Below are 16,969 nucleotides of genomic sequence, written 5' to 3'. Positions count from 1 at the left end.
ACCTACCTCCGTGGAGGATGCTGCTGCCGTTCTTTACGCCTGTCTTCTCTCGGGTTGGGCGTTTTCCCGGGTTCCCTTGGAGGTGGGGGCCTCCCTGCTGCACTGCTCGCCGCCCCGCCACTTGCGCTCCCAGGTTCCCGGGGATTGGTGCTAGGCTTCCCTCCTTCTGCAAGAGGTTTGGAGGGTCTGCCCTGCAGTCCACCAGGGGAAGGAGGACTAGGAGCTTTCTTCATGGGAGGCTTCTCCCTGCGAGGAGGGGGCATGGCACCCGGCTTCATCGACATGCTTGGGGATGGAAAGGGCACTTCTTCAAGCACACACACACACACACACAGTGATAGGCAAACATGTGACAGCAACTACAATGCACATGCAGTGCTCTAGCTAATGAAAAATGAAAGTTGCTGGAGAGTCAAAACAAGAGACATCATCGATATTTCAAAGTATGACATTATTTACAAGGATGGTAGAATATATGGCTGACAATGGATCAAAATAATGTAAGCACTTAAACTTTACCCTTTAGCTAACACTTGGGGGAGATCTGGCTTGTTCTTTGCATTCTTCTGTGCTGCTGGACTCGGCGAAGGGGATGTGGAAAATGATCGAGATCTACAAATCGTAGCAAGAAAAATGGAATTATGCAGTTTAATTTCAAGATTAGATCACATACTAGTTTCAAATGGTTTCATAATACTGCACTAAGACCTTCAGAAACAACAGATCTTCTATATATTTTATTCTAAATAAGATTGAATATTTTTTTTAAATACATTTAAATGAGATGAGCACAGTTTATGAAATCTCACAGGTAAAGGGACTGTACTTGTATTTCTATTTTCTAGTCTTCAGACCGCTCAAAGCTCTTTAACCTTACATCACTTAATTTGCCAATTTACACACAGGAGCTACCACACAGAGACACCTGCCATCAGTAACACTGACATCATCTAGCATAGCCAGGAATATATAAGTGTGCTTGCACAAACGTTTTGAGGAGTGTACAAAAATACACAGACATAAAAAGACATGGGTACCTAGAGCGGCTGCCACTGAATGAGCTGCGCTGGGATGAGTGGGTGGAGTAGGAGCTGAAGGATGAGGAGCGGCTACGGGAGCGAGACGACCCAGAACCGGTATAGGATGAAGAGCGAGAGGAAGACCTGAGGAAAAACATACAAAGCACAAGGAGTAAAGATAAGGACTTTTTTTTAAAACAGAAAATGACAAATCTTACATGAATAGGTTTGTTAATAATGTATAGTAACAAGCTTTTCAAAGGACAGAACCCCCGTAAAGCAGCCGGACCGGACTCAGTCTCGCCCCACACCCTGAAGCATTGTGCTGTGTTCACCACCATCTTCACCACCTCCTTGACAACATGCCACGTTACAGCCTGCTTCAAGGCTTCCACCATCATCACGGTTCCCAAGAAGCTCAGGATCACAGGACTGAGTGACTACAGGCCCGTCACCCTGACCTCTGTAGTCATGAAGTCCTTTGAACGGCTGGTCCTGTCCCACCTGAAGACCCTCACCGACCCCCTCCTGGACTCCCTGCAGTTCGCCTACAGAGCCAACAGGTCTGTAGACAATGCTGTCAACATGGCCCTCCACTTCATCCTCCAGCATCTGGACTCCCCAGGAACCTACGGCAGGATCTTGTTTGTGGACTTCCGTACTGCCTTCAACACCATCATCCCGTCTCTGCTGCAGGACAAACTCTCAGCTGCACGTGCCCGACTCCACCTGCAAGTGGATCACTGACTTCCTGTCCGACAGGAAGCAGAACGCCAAGCTGGGGAAACACGTCTGCCTCTCGGTCCATCAGCACCGATTCCCCCCAAGGCTCAGTTCTTTCCCCTCTGCTCTTCTCCCTGTACACCAACAACTGCAGCGTGTCATCTGCAGAGAGGGTAATTGGCCGCAATCGGCCGTCTCTCCAGGACTTGTTTGCTTCCAGGACCTCGAAGCAGGCTAGAAAGATTGTAGCTGTTTGTGCCCCTTCCATCCGGCAGGAGGCCGAGGTCCATCAGGACTAAGAGCTCCCGCTGTAACACCCAGACTGGGGATTTTGGTCACGAAGTGATTTTCTGTGTGTCTTCTGTCAATCACCCTTCCCTCTCGTTTCAGACACCGCCTACCTGTGTGCCGCTGCCCCCATGATTACAAGCCCCACCCTTATTGTTTGCACCTGTGTCTCGTTCCCCAGTGTATTTAGCCCTTGCCGACGAATTGTTCTGTGCCAGTTTGTCTCGTTTCCCATGAGCTTAGCAGCGATCTCCTCCAGTGTGCCTTCCCGTAAAACTTTGCCTGCCGACTTGAATTTATCTGCCTTGCGTCGAGTCTGCTTTTGATTCCAGGTCCTTGTGGCCCTAGCCCCCCTGACACCCGCAACACTAACAGTTTCTTCCCTTTGGCAGTCAGGCTCATCAACAGAGCCCGGGTCCCCCCCTGACTGACACGCACTCCCATGTATATTCACTTTGTCCCTTTCACTTGTCACTTGCTGTTTAGCTGGTGCACTCTCTTTATTTCTCAACTTACTAACCCATAGCTTTAGCGTACTAACCCATAGCATATATTTTATTATATTTTTATCTTATTGCTGCACTATGTCATTATTGTACTGTCTTCCGTCATGCACCAACCGCCAAGTCAAATTCCATGTATATCTAACATAATGGCAGAAAACGTTTCCTGATAGACCACAGGCACTTCAAATAACATTACAAAATTGTACGGAAAAATACAAATTTTCGGGTCCGATCCGTCTCAGTATTAATGAATGCACACAGGAGACACAAATGTATTTTGTCTTTATACTTCTAGTTCAATCATTTACATATAAAGTTATATAAAAAGTAAATTCTCTAGTACCTTCTGTCGCTAGAAGAGCACACAATTGCTAACAAGAGCCCAGCGTAATATGCGTAATACATTGAATGAATCGGATAAAAAAACACCATTAAAAAGCTTTAGTTTCCAACCCGTTATTCTAAAAAAGAACCAAAAATTCACATTGCAAAAATACTTCAGAAAGTACAGGTCGCTCCTCCTGAAGATTTTTTTTTAAATAAAGAAAAATATAAATATAAAAATTTTGCAGGATTTGTTTCAACTTCAGAACTTCTCTATACTACACTCAGATGCACACTCAGACACACATGAAGTTTACTTGAAGCTTAAGTATAAATTCAATTATTATCAGTATCAATTATTACCATCATTGCAAGTTAAGTAAATTTATACACCACATCTAAATACAGCTTAAGAATAACCAAGTGCTGTAAGATGAATTTAAAATGGCATTTTCGGGAGGGGCTTTGAAATTCGGTAGTCTCCCGGAAATATCGGAGGGTTGACATGTCTGGTCATCGCAGCCCTGGACCATCAGGAGCACAAACTCGTTGTGCCGACCGCAGCAGAGTGGGATAAACTGCAGAGGCTCGAGACCCTTCTAGAGCCATGCAGGGAAATCAGTCTGTAACTTATCTAATAACATTGATTTGATTATTTTCTGGGATGAATTAAACCAAGTCAAATATCAATAACATCTATTTATGTAAAAAATAATAATGATGATAATAATAATAATGATAATTATGTATCTGTGTCCTGTTATTTATCTTTGGTATGCATTTCAGAAAGAAAAAATGGTTAGGATTAAGGTGTAATTGCAAATAGTGATTAATACCGATTAATCCACTGAAAATTGATTAAAATTTGTAATCATTTGACAGCCCTAAAATAAATGCATTAGAGACTTCTTGGCTAGCCGCGCTGGTTTAATGGATCTCCGTGTCTCTCCCTTTACAGGCATAACATCAACTACCGTACAACCCACAATAGATGCGCAAGCGAACTAGACTACCGTATATGACAGCATTAAAAAGTACAACACATAGAAATATATTTGTCAACAATAACCAACATGTGACGAAGCACGAAATATATACAAGACAACCGATTGAAAAATGAATTGTCCAAAAAAGGCGAGTAAATAAGAACGTGTCTTTAGTCTTGCTAACTGCTTTACTGCTGTTATTAGCGAGCTAACGCTAGCTTGATCAGCTGGATGACGAGTAAACAGCAGAAGAGCTGGAGGCTCTTTAGGTTTCTCACGTCAAAACGGGACAACGTGGTGCTCTCGTGCCAGGTTACGTTGACGCATATTATGCCATTGACGCACTTTTTAAAGTTACCGTATTTTCGCGACTATAAGGCGCACTGGATTATAAGGCGCATAGAATAAAAGATACTGCAGTAAAATGTTTGACTGGGGTTGCGTTATGCCTCCACTAGATCGGGCTGTGCTAAATCAAACTTTATTAAGCGTTCTGAATACGCTTCACTCCCATGGTAATGTTGTTCAAACGTTAATGTGGATATTAACAATATCTCTGAACCTCCAACTTTCGTTCTTGATTAATGAAAACATTCTTGGCAAATGCTTTTGTCCATCTTGCACCGAGAGGCAGCGGCTGGAACAGACGGTGGCGCCTCGCGGCGGACAGTCAGCTCGACCCCGAGATCCAAATACGAGCTTTTTAACTACAGCAGCTTTAATATACGCTATTGGAGCTGAAATTACCGCGGCTGCTGGCACCAGAGTTTCCCTCCAATGGATCCTCGTTAACCAGTATGGATCAACCAATTGATCCATATATATGGCGCTCCGGATTATAAGGCGCACTGTCGTTTTTTGATTTAAAAAAAAAGGATTTTAAGTGTGCCTTATTGTCGCGAAAATACGGTAATTCAAAATGCTCGCGCACCTTCTGAGGCAGCTGAAGACAATAAAGGGGAACTTCTACACGGCCATCATTGATGGAGGAGCAGAGGGTGGACTCACTGTCTGGTACACTGCAGCCACAGCAAAGAACAAGGGCAGGCTGCAGCGTGTCATCCACTCTGCAGAGATCTGTCGTCCCTAGAAGACTTGCTCGCTTCAAGGACCCTGAAGTGAGCAAGGAGGAGTCTAGCCGACCTGCACTCCAAGGAAAATGTCTGCATATCCTCTATTTAATACACTAGACACATCAATTGAAAAGTCTGTCCATCTGTACCTCCCCGACGCCAAGGCTTTTTTCAGCATAAATGTTGATAAATGTTGCTTGAGTTTCAACACTTGAAAACTACTTTCCTTTACATAAGACAGGATAGCCAGACTTGAAAGAGGAATTCCTACCTGGAGGAGTTGGACAAAGAGACTGAGGAGCCTGAAGGCCGATGTCGGCGCCGCCCTCGGGGTGGGGAATCAATACCAGGACGTCTCCTGGGAGATTTGGACCGACGCCAGGGATCCTTCCACTCATCTGGTCGTCTCATTACTGGAACGTCCTCCTTCTTGGAGGGAGGCTCCATTGGCCTGCTGAGAATATAAAAAATGTAAGGTTGTGCTTGCTAGGCAGTTAATATGCTGCGTTATAAAGCATGGCTTAAGACGATTTGATAAGACATATGCTTTGGGCTGGCTTACGTCAGCCCTTCTATATATTAGAACACGTTCATTTGGACAGCCCTATGTGATTAACGTGGCCGAGATGAGTGCAATAAAATATTTTTACGCAGTTCACAGTCTTCACTTTTTCCAATTACAACAACTTGTTAAAGATAAGAGCCATTAAAAGTACAATTTAAGTGCTACAATTTGTTTAAGTGACTTTGAACGGGGGCGACTGTAGCAATCAGAGGGTTGGCGATCTGATCCCAGGCCTGGCTAACCTGCCTGTCGATGTGTCCTTGGGCAAGACACGTAATCCCAGCATTGGTCCTGTAGCCTTGTTCATAAACAACGAATCGATGAAATAGCTTATTAAAAGGCAACAAATTACATTATCGATTCGTTGTGTAGACGAAACGGCAGCCGGGAGTTGTTGTGAGTCATATGATGCAGGCAAAGACGTCTGGAGCACCACCCGTTTTGACGTGAGGAACGCAAGGAGCCTCCAGCAGCTCTTCTGCTGTTTACTCATCATCCAGCTGATCAAGCTAGCGTCAGCTCGCTAATAACAGCAGCAAAGCAGTTCGCATGACACGTTTTTATTTACTCGCCTTTTTTGGACCATTCATTTTTCAATTGGTTGTCAATTGTCACCATTTCATGCTTCGTGCATTTTCTATTATTGTTGACAAATATATTTGTATGTGTTAATTGTAATGCTGCCATATACGGTAGTCTAGTGCACTGGCATTATATTGTGGGTTATACGGTAGATGATGTTAAGGCTGGCGCATGCTTCAGAGTCAACGGACTTTCAATTTTTTTCAATTCATGGTTCAAGGCTTGCACGTGTTGCAAAGCTATTCCCCACCAGAACAATAGGTGGAGTAACAGCAGCTCGACTGGTCTTCAACCTTCCGAAATACTCTCACGCCACACCACTTCTCCGTTCTGTTCACTGGTTACCAGTGGCCGCCTGCATCCAGTTCAAAACTTTGGTTCTCACATACTGTGAATGGATCGGGTCCAGTCTACATCCAGGACATTGTCAAAACCTACATCCCAACCTGCACAATCTGCCAAGCTGCTTGTTCCTCCCTCACTGAGAGAAAAACACTTGTCGAGATCGCGACTCTTTGCTGTCCTGGCTCCCAGATGGTGGAATGAGCTCTCTGATGACATCAGGACTGCAGAGAGCCTTCACATCTTCTGCCGAAAACTCAAGACACACCTCTTTAGACTCTACTTTGACTAAAACACTAGCAAACCGTAGCACTAACAAATGGTAGCACTTAAATTGTACTTATAATGGCACTTTTCTATAACACATTTTGAAACTGCTTATTTGATCAAAATTTTACTTTCTTATTACTTGTTCTTCTGAGTTTGTATCTCTATGTGGAAATGCACTTATTGTAAGTCGCTTTGGATAAAAGCGCCAGCGAATGACATGTAATGTAATGCAGTTCTGTTTTAGAATAAAGAGTTGGAAATAAAGTTATCAGATTCCTCGATTAATCCAAAAAATAATCGTTAGTTGCAGCCCTAGTTTATGTGAGGAGAGAAGAATGGACAGACTGGTTCGAGATGATACAAAGGCGAAAGTAAGTTAAATAACCACTCGTTACAACTGCAAATTATTTTGCATAGCAACTAATGTATCTCCAAACAAAACCAATTTGTTAACCATCAGAGATGGACACCAGTAATATTAACGCATACCTGTCTACATCCAACACACACAATAACCACAAAAACATGACACATAAATCTTTCCTGGTATATTGAGACATAGAGTAAGAGAAATCCACTCACTTTGGTGGCAGGCTGAGGGGAGAGCGTGGCTTCAGTTTGTCCTCCTCTTTTTTCTCTCTGGGGTCTCGAGGGGGACGCATCTTCGGCCTCTCCTTCTCATCCCGCTTCATTCGATCCCTTTCCCACTCTTCTTTTCGCCGCATTCTCTCCTTCTCACGCTCCCGCTCTCTCTCCCTCTGCCGGCGCTCCCTCTCCCGTTGATCTCTTTCTCTCTCTCTGTCGCGGGGCCGCTCTCGGGGGTCTCGCTCACGTTCACGCTCCTGTTGAGATGGATATGTTCATTTTTGTCTGTGCCAATTCATTTATTCCAATTCCATTCTTATTCTACATGTATAGAGTCCCTGTTTATTTGTAATTAGAACCAAAAACTAGGAAAATACCATTTTTAGCCAGGGTAACTCCAATAACAGTAGATATGGAATTCTTTATTGGACCTTTTTTATAAAATGGTCTTTATAAATGTCATCATGTCCACTGTTCCGTTCATGATTTGTTCCCGGTTTGAAAACATTGATGTTAAAGAGCATTCTGAGCCCACTATGAAGGATACTTACAGTGTAGTGGTAAGGAAGAGGAGCTTCTGTGTACTGCACTCTGAAGTTTTCATACTGACCACCTCTCCAGAGGGCCTCCATTTCATAGTCATAGTATGGATCTGCGTATTGGTCACTGTGGAGGAAAACACATTTGAATAACAATACCTCATTAAAAAATACTTTGATGTTGATTAAACACAGAGGGAAAAATGTTTTGTATTCTCTTCCCACTTCCATTCAAAATGTCTGAATGCGCTGAGGAGGTTCAAACTAAGACAAACTATGTATGCTATGTTATAGTCACTCATTGAGGCATAAAGCCAAATGTATCTACATGGAATGTGAGGGAAAGATAAGACAGGTTTCAGGTTACCGCAGCAGATTCATACTTGGATGTGAAGAGGATGAACCAGGAGGAGACACAGTTGAAGGAGAAGCCAATGACATTTAAATGCACCCAAAAGACAACCCCCCCCCCCCCGCCCCGTGGGGTTTTCAAAGGACCAGAACGGGAGAATTTTCCATCAGCCGCTTTGATAAGTCATATTTCACTTAGTCTGAGGATTCTCTATTTTGCGAAATATATATATACATATATATATATGTAAATTGTATTCCTTATCACTTTGTTTGGTTATTAAATACTTTTAGAATTTTAAATCCAAGCTAGGGGAGTCTTTTGATTCATGTTAGTGCGATCTCCCTCGAGGGCTTTCCGAACCTTAACAGTTCATATCGCAGCTAGTAAATCTTGAGCGCACACAATAAAAGATTGCCCCTGTGTGTGTGTGTACGAGTGTAGAGGGGGAAAATATTTTGAATATATATATATATATATGTATATTAGGGCTGTCAAAAATAGCGCGTTAACGACGTTAATTAGTTGTTCGTCGTTAATTACGTCAATTTTTTTAACACATTTCACGCATGCGCAGTGTGACAAATTATTCCGGTCCGGAAAGAACCTCTTCCTTTAGGGAATGCACATTACTGCCACCTGCAGGCAGGGGGGGGGGGGGGGTGCTAGGTTTTCTTTGCAGCGCCAGTCTCATCGTTTTCCGTTCTAATTGCCGCGCTCAACTTCAAGGTGTAACTTTTATTAATATTCGGTCTGAAACGGCGCGCCCAGTGACGGATGGTGCAGCAATATTGTTGTTCGGGTGGAAATCAGGAGAAATTCGGGAGAAAGGTCGGTCCGGGAGATTTTCGGGAGGGGCTTTGAAATTCGGGAGGGTTGACATGTCTGGTCATCGCAGCCCTGGACCATCAGGAGCACAAACTCGTTTTGCCGCAGCAGAGTGGCAGTCTGTAACTTATCAAATAACATTGATTTGATTATTTTCTGGGATGAATTAAACCAAGTCAAATATCAATAACATGTATTTATGTAAAAAATAATAATGATGATAATAATAATAATGATAATTATGTATCTGTGTCCTGTTATTTATCTTTAGTATGCATTTCAGAAAGAGAAAATGGTTAGGATTAAGATGTAATTGCAAATAGTGATTAATCATGATTAATCCACTGAAAATTCTGAATAATTTGATTCAAATTTTTAATCATTTGACAGCCCTAATATACACCCACCGGCCACTTTATTAGGTACACCTGTCCAACTGCTCGTTAACACTTAATTTCTAAGCAGCCAATCACATGGCGGCAACTCAGTGCATTTAGGCATGTAGACATTGTCAAGACAATATCCTGCAGTTCAAACCGAGCATCAGTATGGGGAAGAAAGGTGATTTGAGTGACTTTGAACGTGGCATGATTGTTGGTGCCAGAAGGGCTGGTCTGAGTATTTCAGAAACTGCTAATCTACTGGGATTTTCACGCACAACCATCTCTAGGGTTTACAGAGAATGGTCCGAAAAAGAAAAAACATCCAGTGAGCGGCAGTTCTGTGGGCGGAAATGCCTTGTTGATGCCAGAGGTCAGAGGAGAATGGCCAGACTGGTTCGAGCTGATAGAAGGGCAACAGTGACTCAAATAACCACCCGTTACAACCAAGGTGGGCATAAGAGCATCTCTGAACGCACAGTACGTCGAACTTTGAGGCAGATGGGCTACAGCAGCAGAAGACCACACCGGGTGCCACTCCTTTCAGCTAAGAACAGGAAACTGAGGCTACAATTTGCACAAGCTCATCGAAATTGGACAATAGAAGATTGGAAAAACGTTGCCTGGTCTGATGAGTCTCGATTTCTGCTGCGACATTCGGATGGTAGGGTCAGAATTTGGCGTCTACAACATGAAAGCATGGATCCATCCTGCCTTGTATCAACGGTTCAGGCTGGTGGTGGTGGTGTCATGGTGTGGGGAATATTTTCTTGGCACTCTTTGGGCCCCTTGGTACCAATTGAGCATCGTTGCAACGCCACAGCCTACCTGAGGATTGTTGCTGACCATGTCCATCCCTTTATGACCACAATGTACCCAACTTCTGATGGCTACTTTCAGCAGGATAATGCGCCATGTCATAAAGCTGGAATCATCTCAGACTGGTTTCTTGAACATGACAATGAGTTCGCTGTACTCAAATGGCCTCCACAATCACCAGATCTCAATCCAATAGAGCATCTTTGGGATGTGGTGGAACGGGAGATTCGCATCATGGATGTGCAGCCGACAAATCTGCGGCAACTGTGTGATGCCATCATGTCAATATGGACCAAACTCCCTGAGGAATGCTTCCAGCACCTTGTTGAATCTATGCCACGAAGAATTGAGGCAGTTCTGAAGGCGAAAGGGGGTCCAACCCGTTACTAGCATGGGGTACCTAATAAAGTGGCCGGTGAGTGTATACAGTATATATATAAAAATACACATACATATATGGGAGGTCAAAATGAACCTGTTAACCTACGTAATTAATGTGGCCGAGATTAATGCAATAAAATATTTTAATGCTGTTAATACAGCTTGACCCAGGAAACAAAACCATCACTAGCTGGAGTCAGCAAAGCTACTTCCATCTCAAGTGGTTTTAAAACGTCCTGGCCAAATGTGGGGAGATTGTTGGCACTTCATTGCCGTTGCTAGATGCTGGAGAGTTGAGAGCACAGCAAAGCACACAAGGACAGCAGGAAGAGTTGCTAGTCCAACATTCCAAGATGATCACATGTGTGGAGTTTTGTGGTAAAATACAATTATACAAAAGTCTCTAAAAAACACGCGTTGTGATTATTCATTACTAGTAGATGTAATGAATGTCAAAATGTGCAATTAATTTGTTTCTTTAAATCTATTGTCAGCCCTCATTCTAGTAAAATTATTTGTATTAAAACTCTGATATTACAATTTAACCTAAGTAGCAACTAATATGCCGGTATAAAGCTACAGAAAAATGAAATACTTCAGTAAAGTACAAGTAACTCATAAGACAACCCTCTGGCTACTCAAGTTACATCTACCTACACAAGGGGCATCATAATAATAACTATGTTAGTATGTCTATACTTACCCATAAACAGGTTCTCTGAAGTCCATTTCACTAAAAGAAGAAAACATTTATATAAATATGATAAATCATCATACACATATCATATCAGGTACAGATGCTACACATTAATTGGGAGTATGCGTATGCAGGAGTTTTTGTTTGTACATTTAAAAATGTAATTAAAATGGCAAAAAAATATTTAAAAAAATTAAAATGGCAGGAATAATACCTGATTAAGGTTTAGTTTTGATTAAATTATTTCTCTGAAAGATATTGTTTAATGGAGCAGTTGTGTAATAATAGTGAAACACATGGTGTTTCACCATTATTTTTGTTTTACCATTGGTTAGTGGTGTTAGACTTGAACAAACCTGTTTTGCATTTCCTGGAGGAAAGAACACTTGATAATAAGAACTGTATGTGGAACTGACTTCGCTATTGACATTTTTACTTTGCATTGTTAAATGTTGATTTTGTCGATTGGATTTATCTTTCAACTTCTTTAATGCAAACATTGATCTCAGAATACAGTGTCATGAAGGTCACCCAGTTTAAAATATCACAAGTTGTGTTTTTTGTTGGATTGGATTTAAACCCTTGAAAGGTGTCCGTTGTAAAAGCTTTGCATTATGCACGTGTTTGATGTAAGAAGGCATTACTCTCTGATGATGCGGTAGTTGCGTTCTCTGAAGAAGTCATTCTCTTTATCAAATTCTCTGTCGTCCTCTCCAATGGTCACGTTAAAGCGCTTCTCTTCAAAGTCGGGCTCTTGCTCCTTACGGATGGTGGCCTTCTTAAGCACCTGTGGGTCACAGAACATCAAAATAAAAATGCAACATGGAATATGGTAAACATTATACACACACACACTATTTTTCACATGAAATCCTTGTTTTACAGGGAAGCAATCAAAACCCATTTGGCTTAAAATAGCCTTATGCTGCGTTCAAACCAAAAGCGAAGCAAATTTTCGAGTAAAGGTATTTATTTTGCCTCATTCGCGTCCTATTTTTTCCCGCTTCATTTCGTGCATGAAAGGATGCGTGGCTTATTTCCGTATTTTTTTGTTATCGTTTCCACTATCCACCATGGAATAAATAACCACTATTTCTGCTCTTTATTTGTTGTGTGAATTACACAAACGTTGGGGCCGCAAACGGTGTTGTGTTCGGGTTCATGATATCAACCGTCGTTGCACACAGCTTTAATTTCACCAACTCCTCCTGGAAGTACGTCTGGATGACCGCCGCTTTTGCGTTTCTCTGAAAACGCAGAAGCATAAACTAGGCTTAAGACACAAACTAACTTATTAGGTGTTCAGTCTCAGCTGCCTGTGTCTCTGCTGAGTGGCTGTTTCATAAAGTGTATTCACGCTGCACAGCAGGACGGGGGTGATGACGAGCGGAGCATCTCAAACGCTGATTGTCTTTTGCGACAGCGTCGGGCGAATTTTTAACCGATTTAGTGCCTTCGCTCTTTTTGCATCAAACGCGCCATGTCTTTTGCGCCGCCCGTTTAAAATAGGCCTCATTCGCGACTAAACGCGTCTGTAGGAGCCATTTTTGAAGCAAAGTTAATTGGGTGACGCCTGCTGGTCGAAGTTGCACACCTGTGGCAATTAGTGGACAGGAAGACAAACGATCCTGGAAGTTGTCTTTTTTGCTTCGGTGTTGAGTGGTGGGAAGACGTGGACGCCAGCAGGCATATGGTTTTTCAATTGTTGTTGTTAGTTTTTGCTTGTTAATTTGTTGGTTTATTTATAAGTTTAGTGACAGTTTATTTTTGTTATTATACGTGAAAGAAACACTGGAATAAATGAACAAGCCTATTGAAACCCCTGAGGCGTCCGAAGTGACCCGATTGGAAGGCACTACAGCGTCTGTTCATCTACTCGTGCGAATAATTTGCTTTGCTTTTGGTGTGAACGCAGCATTAGCAATTAGTTTTCCAAATTCTTGCGTTGCAATTTGATCAGCAGCATGACAGCTGTTCATTCATTTTTGTCTGGTTCGAATGCATTATAAGTATTTACCTCTTTCGCATGCCTTAGACCTCGCTCCCAGGCACTCTCCACAGGAGGCTCCACCGGAGGTGGTGGTGGAGGGAGCTCCTCCACTGCAGGTCCAACCTAAGACACACACAATTTAATCACAAATCACAAATAAATCCACTTGATTCTCTATATGACGCACATATACGCTGCAGAGGCCCAGTGGTACCAATGACTTTATAATTTGTTTTGCTCATTTATCTACATTCATGTACTGTCACTATGTTAAACCAGTGTGTGTCTGTGTGTACAATTCAAAATTTCCGATATTATAGACAGTCTTTACTGTTTAACAAAAGAAAACAACCTACCCAGGGATTATTGGGTATGAGCGGGTGAGGTCCTCCAGGAGGTGCTCCGTTAGGGGAGAAGGGATCCGGTTTAGTGATGAGGGAATAGTTACCTTTGTCATTGACTCCAGGGTGGATAAACCTACAGTTCATACCCCAGGTGCAATTTCCTAGAGAAGACAACGTGTAGCAGTATTAAACAATTTCTTTTACGCAGTGAGGAGAAAACATTATTTGTGCTACTACCTTGGGTTAAGACACAATATAATAAATAAACTGTACTTGTATTTCTCTTTTCTAGTCTTCAGACCACTCAAAGCTCTTTAACCCATCATGATTCACCCATTCATACACTAATGACTGGAGCTACAATGCAATATATTTCTTAGTCAATACACAACACGTAGTTAAGAACATGAAAATCTAAAGTACAAAGGCTCCCCCTTCTGTAGATCTCCTTGCATAATAATAATAATATACGTCTAAGTAAAACGTATAGGCTACTGTCTGAAGCCTATATGTTCATCAGCGTAACAGATAGCACACCTTAAAAACTCTAAATGTTTTTTTTTTTTGTTTACAATTCCGCACTGATCCCTGCGCGCATTGGAATTCCACCCCACTGAGCTGGGTGAGAACTGCTCACCTACCTTTGATGAAGAACCTGCAAATGGGACGTGGTCTGATCTTCCTGTCCGAGGGATCTTTGACCTCCCCCTCCTCCAGGTCATCATCCTGCCCACATACAAGGGAGATGATGATGGAACAACCTGTTACATGGTTTGGTTGCGATGCATTTATCCATATATATATGTTAAAGCGTCTTTGAGACTACTATAAAGCGCTATATAAATATAATTTATTATTATTATATTCAACCTGAAAATGTATGAGCAAAGGCGTTCCAGAAACGACCCAATGTGACAGCCTGAATCTTTAAATCAGAAAACAGCAGTAGGCAACTATGCGGTGTTACAGGTTCAATGTGGGTCTACAACACCATAGGCAGAGTAATTATATGAAAGCATATTGGAAAAAAACTATCTCTGCTCAATCTACTAGTCAACATTTGAGAAGAGCTGAATATGGTTTGCGTATGCGATCCAATCGTGCAGGATGTCAGACTAGCCAGTAGCAATAATAGCAGTACTAAGGAAAACATGAAATTAACATATTTCTTGACTATATCTCTTGTTGTTTAGTCTACCTAGATTTGCAGTGTGGGTTCAAAATTCAGTCACCCAATTGTTTCATTATTGGTCAGCAGATTTGCACCAAACCCCATAATATTTCTATTAAAAGTTGAAAAATTAATATGTAAAATATACATAAGTATATAAAATATATAAAACATTTTTGAGAGCTTGCGTTATCGCCATCTCCCCAACCATTGTCGTTTTAACACACACTATAAACTGCAGAGCAGTGTTGCAACTTGAGTGGTTTTGAACATTTCTATTATCAAGCCATACCTGCCATCTTGTACATTTAAATGCTAACATTTTTTAATATATTGTATTAAACATAACACACAAAAGATAATTCCACACAAGAGAAAATCAATCAAAACTTCTTAATATAGAAGGCCATTTTTTACCCACTTTACTGGCACCCAGCCAATGATTTTCTCTACCATTGAACAAGGGGGATGCCCTGGGGGTTCCTACAATTGTCCACTCCTTGCTGCGGGTGGCGGCTCAGCCCCCACACGTGCGTGAAAGGTTGTAAACCTAGGCGAAAGTATAGAATCCAAACTATGATCACTTACATCAATCTCTCCTTCATCAATCTCCCCATCGTCCTCATCCTTCTTCTTGTCTCTCAAGGAGTCTCTATGCATCCTTTCAGGCTCTTTGCATTCGCCTGACCTCTTGAATTCACTGTTTGTAGGCGATGGGGGAAGGATTGGTTTCTTCTCCTTCTTTTTATTGCTTTTGTCACCAATTTCTTCTTCCTCTTCTCCTTCCGCTTTTGTGTCATCCTCATCTTCTTCTTCATCGTGTACAGGGATACTAGGCTCCTCTGGAACCTCCTCATCGTAATCAAGCTCATGCTCATCCAGCTCCCGGGAAACAGACGCTGGGTCATCCTTCATCTCCCTCACCATGACGGCTCTCCTCCTCTGCTCTTGCTCTGCTCTCATCCCTCTGTCATCCTCTTCCTCCTCAGACTTTGTCAGGTCTTCCTCCCCCTCATCATCATCGTCGTCGTCGTCCACCTCAGCTGTCTCGGGATCTGCTGAGACACTATTTACATAGTCCCTGTATCCTTCATCCATGTCTTCTCCATCCTCTTCAGGATTTAAGCTCTGGCCCTGTTCTGAGTCTGGAGATTGTGGGGTGTCAATGACTCCATCGTCTTGATCCTCTCCTTCCTTCTCATCCAACTGTTCCTCCTCCGGACCGTCTTCATCCCCCTCCATCAATACAATGGTACCTTCATCCTGTCCAATCCCTTCTGTTTCTCCTACAGGTTCCTCATCCTCTGGGTCAGAGACAAAGTCAGGGACAACTTCATCGTCTTCTTCCCTCTCCTCCTCTAATTCCAAATCTCTTCCTTGGTTCTTCAACACCATCTCTTCTTCTTCTTCTTCTTCCTCAAGCACCCCATCATCCTGTTCGTGGACTAGCTCATTATTAGATATGACGCCGTCCTCATCTTCATCAGGAGAATCAAGCAGCTCACTGTCAGAAAGGCCCCTCATCTCCTCCTCCTCCTCCTCCTCCTCCTCCTCCCCAGGAGACTGAGGGGACTGGGTGGGGCTTTCAGGAGTTTCCATCGGAGAATATTTTGCTGTAAACAGAACAAAAGAAGTCTGTAGAAAACAGTAATATCCTAACTGAGCACAGTTTTGACAGTTAACTTTTGCATTTCTATGTAGTCGTCATAATACACAACAGAACATTAACTAACCAATAGTTATTAAAAACATATTAATTAGTTAAATTATTTTCTAACAGCAAGTCGCAACAGTTTGTTGGGATGGAAAAATCTTCAGTAAATTGATTTTGTGATATTGTATATATCCAATTAGACAAATCAGATTTTTGATTAGCATAAGTCAAATAATAAAGTAAACCAACCTATGCACTAAATAACACACTGAAATGTACAACAGTAAGCAATTTGAATTTGAGTGCTTTGTCATTTGAGCTTAGACAAACTGTAATGTTATCAATTTAAAGGACAGAAGAAAAAAAAACGTCCATATGAGAAAAAGCCATAATACAGGTAAAAAAAACATAATGTGATTAGAATATGACATTTAATGAAAAAGTTTCCAGTGCAGCTCATTCAACATCAAAGACCCACATATTAGCTACAGCAAGCTAGCTAACTACTAGCATTAACATTATCTGCCGATGGTAGGAGCTAAGCAATTCAT

At 42.1% G+C, this 16,969-nt stretch overlaps 1 protein-coding gene across 5 annotated transcripts in view; it reads right to left on the bottom strand.

Annotated features, from left to right (window-relative positions):
* zc3h18 (zinc finger CCCH-type containing 18) overlaps positions 1 to 16,969 on the bottom strand; it is a 30,933-nt gene that overhangs the window by 13,251 nt on the left and 713 nt on the right. For 4 of the 5 annotated variants that reach the window (XM_037450937.2, XM_037450935.2, XM_037450934.2 and 1 more), the window contains exons 2-13: positions 15,353 to 16,377; positions 14,235 to 14,319; positions 13,606 to 13,754; positions 13,277 to 13,372; positions 11,904 to 12,046; positions 11,266 to 11,295; positions 7,815 to 7,929; positions 7,261 to 7,520; positions 5,191 to 5,373; positions 1,038 to 1,163; positions 520 to 612; positions 7 to 285 (exon numbers count right to left, since the gene is read on the bottom strand). In XM_037450937.2, the coding sequence (XP_037306834.2) occupies positions 7 to 285; positions 520 to 612; positions 1,038 to 1,163; positions 5,191 to 5,373; positions 7,261 to 7,520; positions 7,815 to 7,929; positions 11,266 to 11,295; positions 11,904 to 12,046; positions 13,277 to 13,372; positions 13,606 to 13,754; positions 14,235 to 14,319; positions 15,353 to 16,363 (2,570 nt within the window). In that variant the 5' untranslated portion in view covers positions 16,364 to 16,377. The remainder of the gene's footprint in view (positions 1 to 6; positions 286 to 519; positions 613 to 1,037; positions 1,164 to 5,190; positions 5,374 to 7,260; positions 7,521 to 7,814; positions 7,930 to 11,265; positions 11,296 to 11,903; positions 12,047 to 13,276; positions 13,373 to 13,605; positions 13,755 to 14,234; positions 14,320 to 15,352; positions 16,378 to 16,969) is intronic. The other variant, XM_037450938.2, reaches the window with a different exon arrangement.

Source organism: Pungitius pungitius, chromosome 6, assembly GCF_949316345.1.
Source record: "Pungitius pungitius chromosome 6, fPunPun2.1, whole genome shotgun sequence".
In the NCBI taxonomy this organism is placed as follows: domain Eukaryota; kingdom Metazoa; phylum Chordata; class Actinopteri; order Perciformes; family Gasterosteidae; genus Pungitius; species Pungitius pungitius.
The sequence above is the reverse complement of the archived record's forward strand: the minus strand, read 5'-3'. Positions and strand labels throughout refer to the sequence as shown.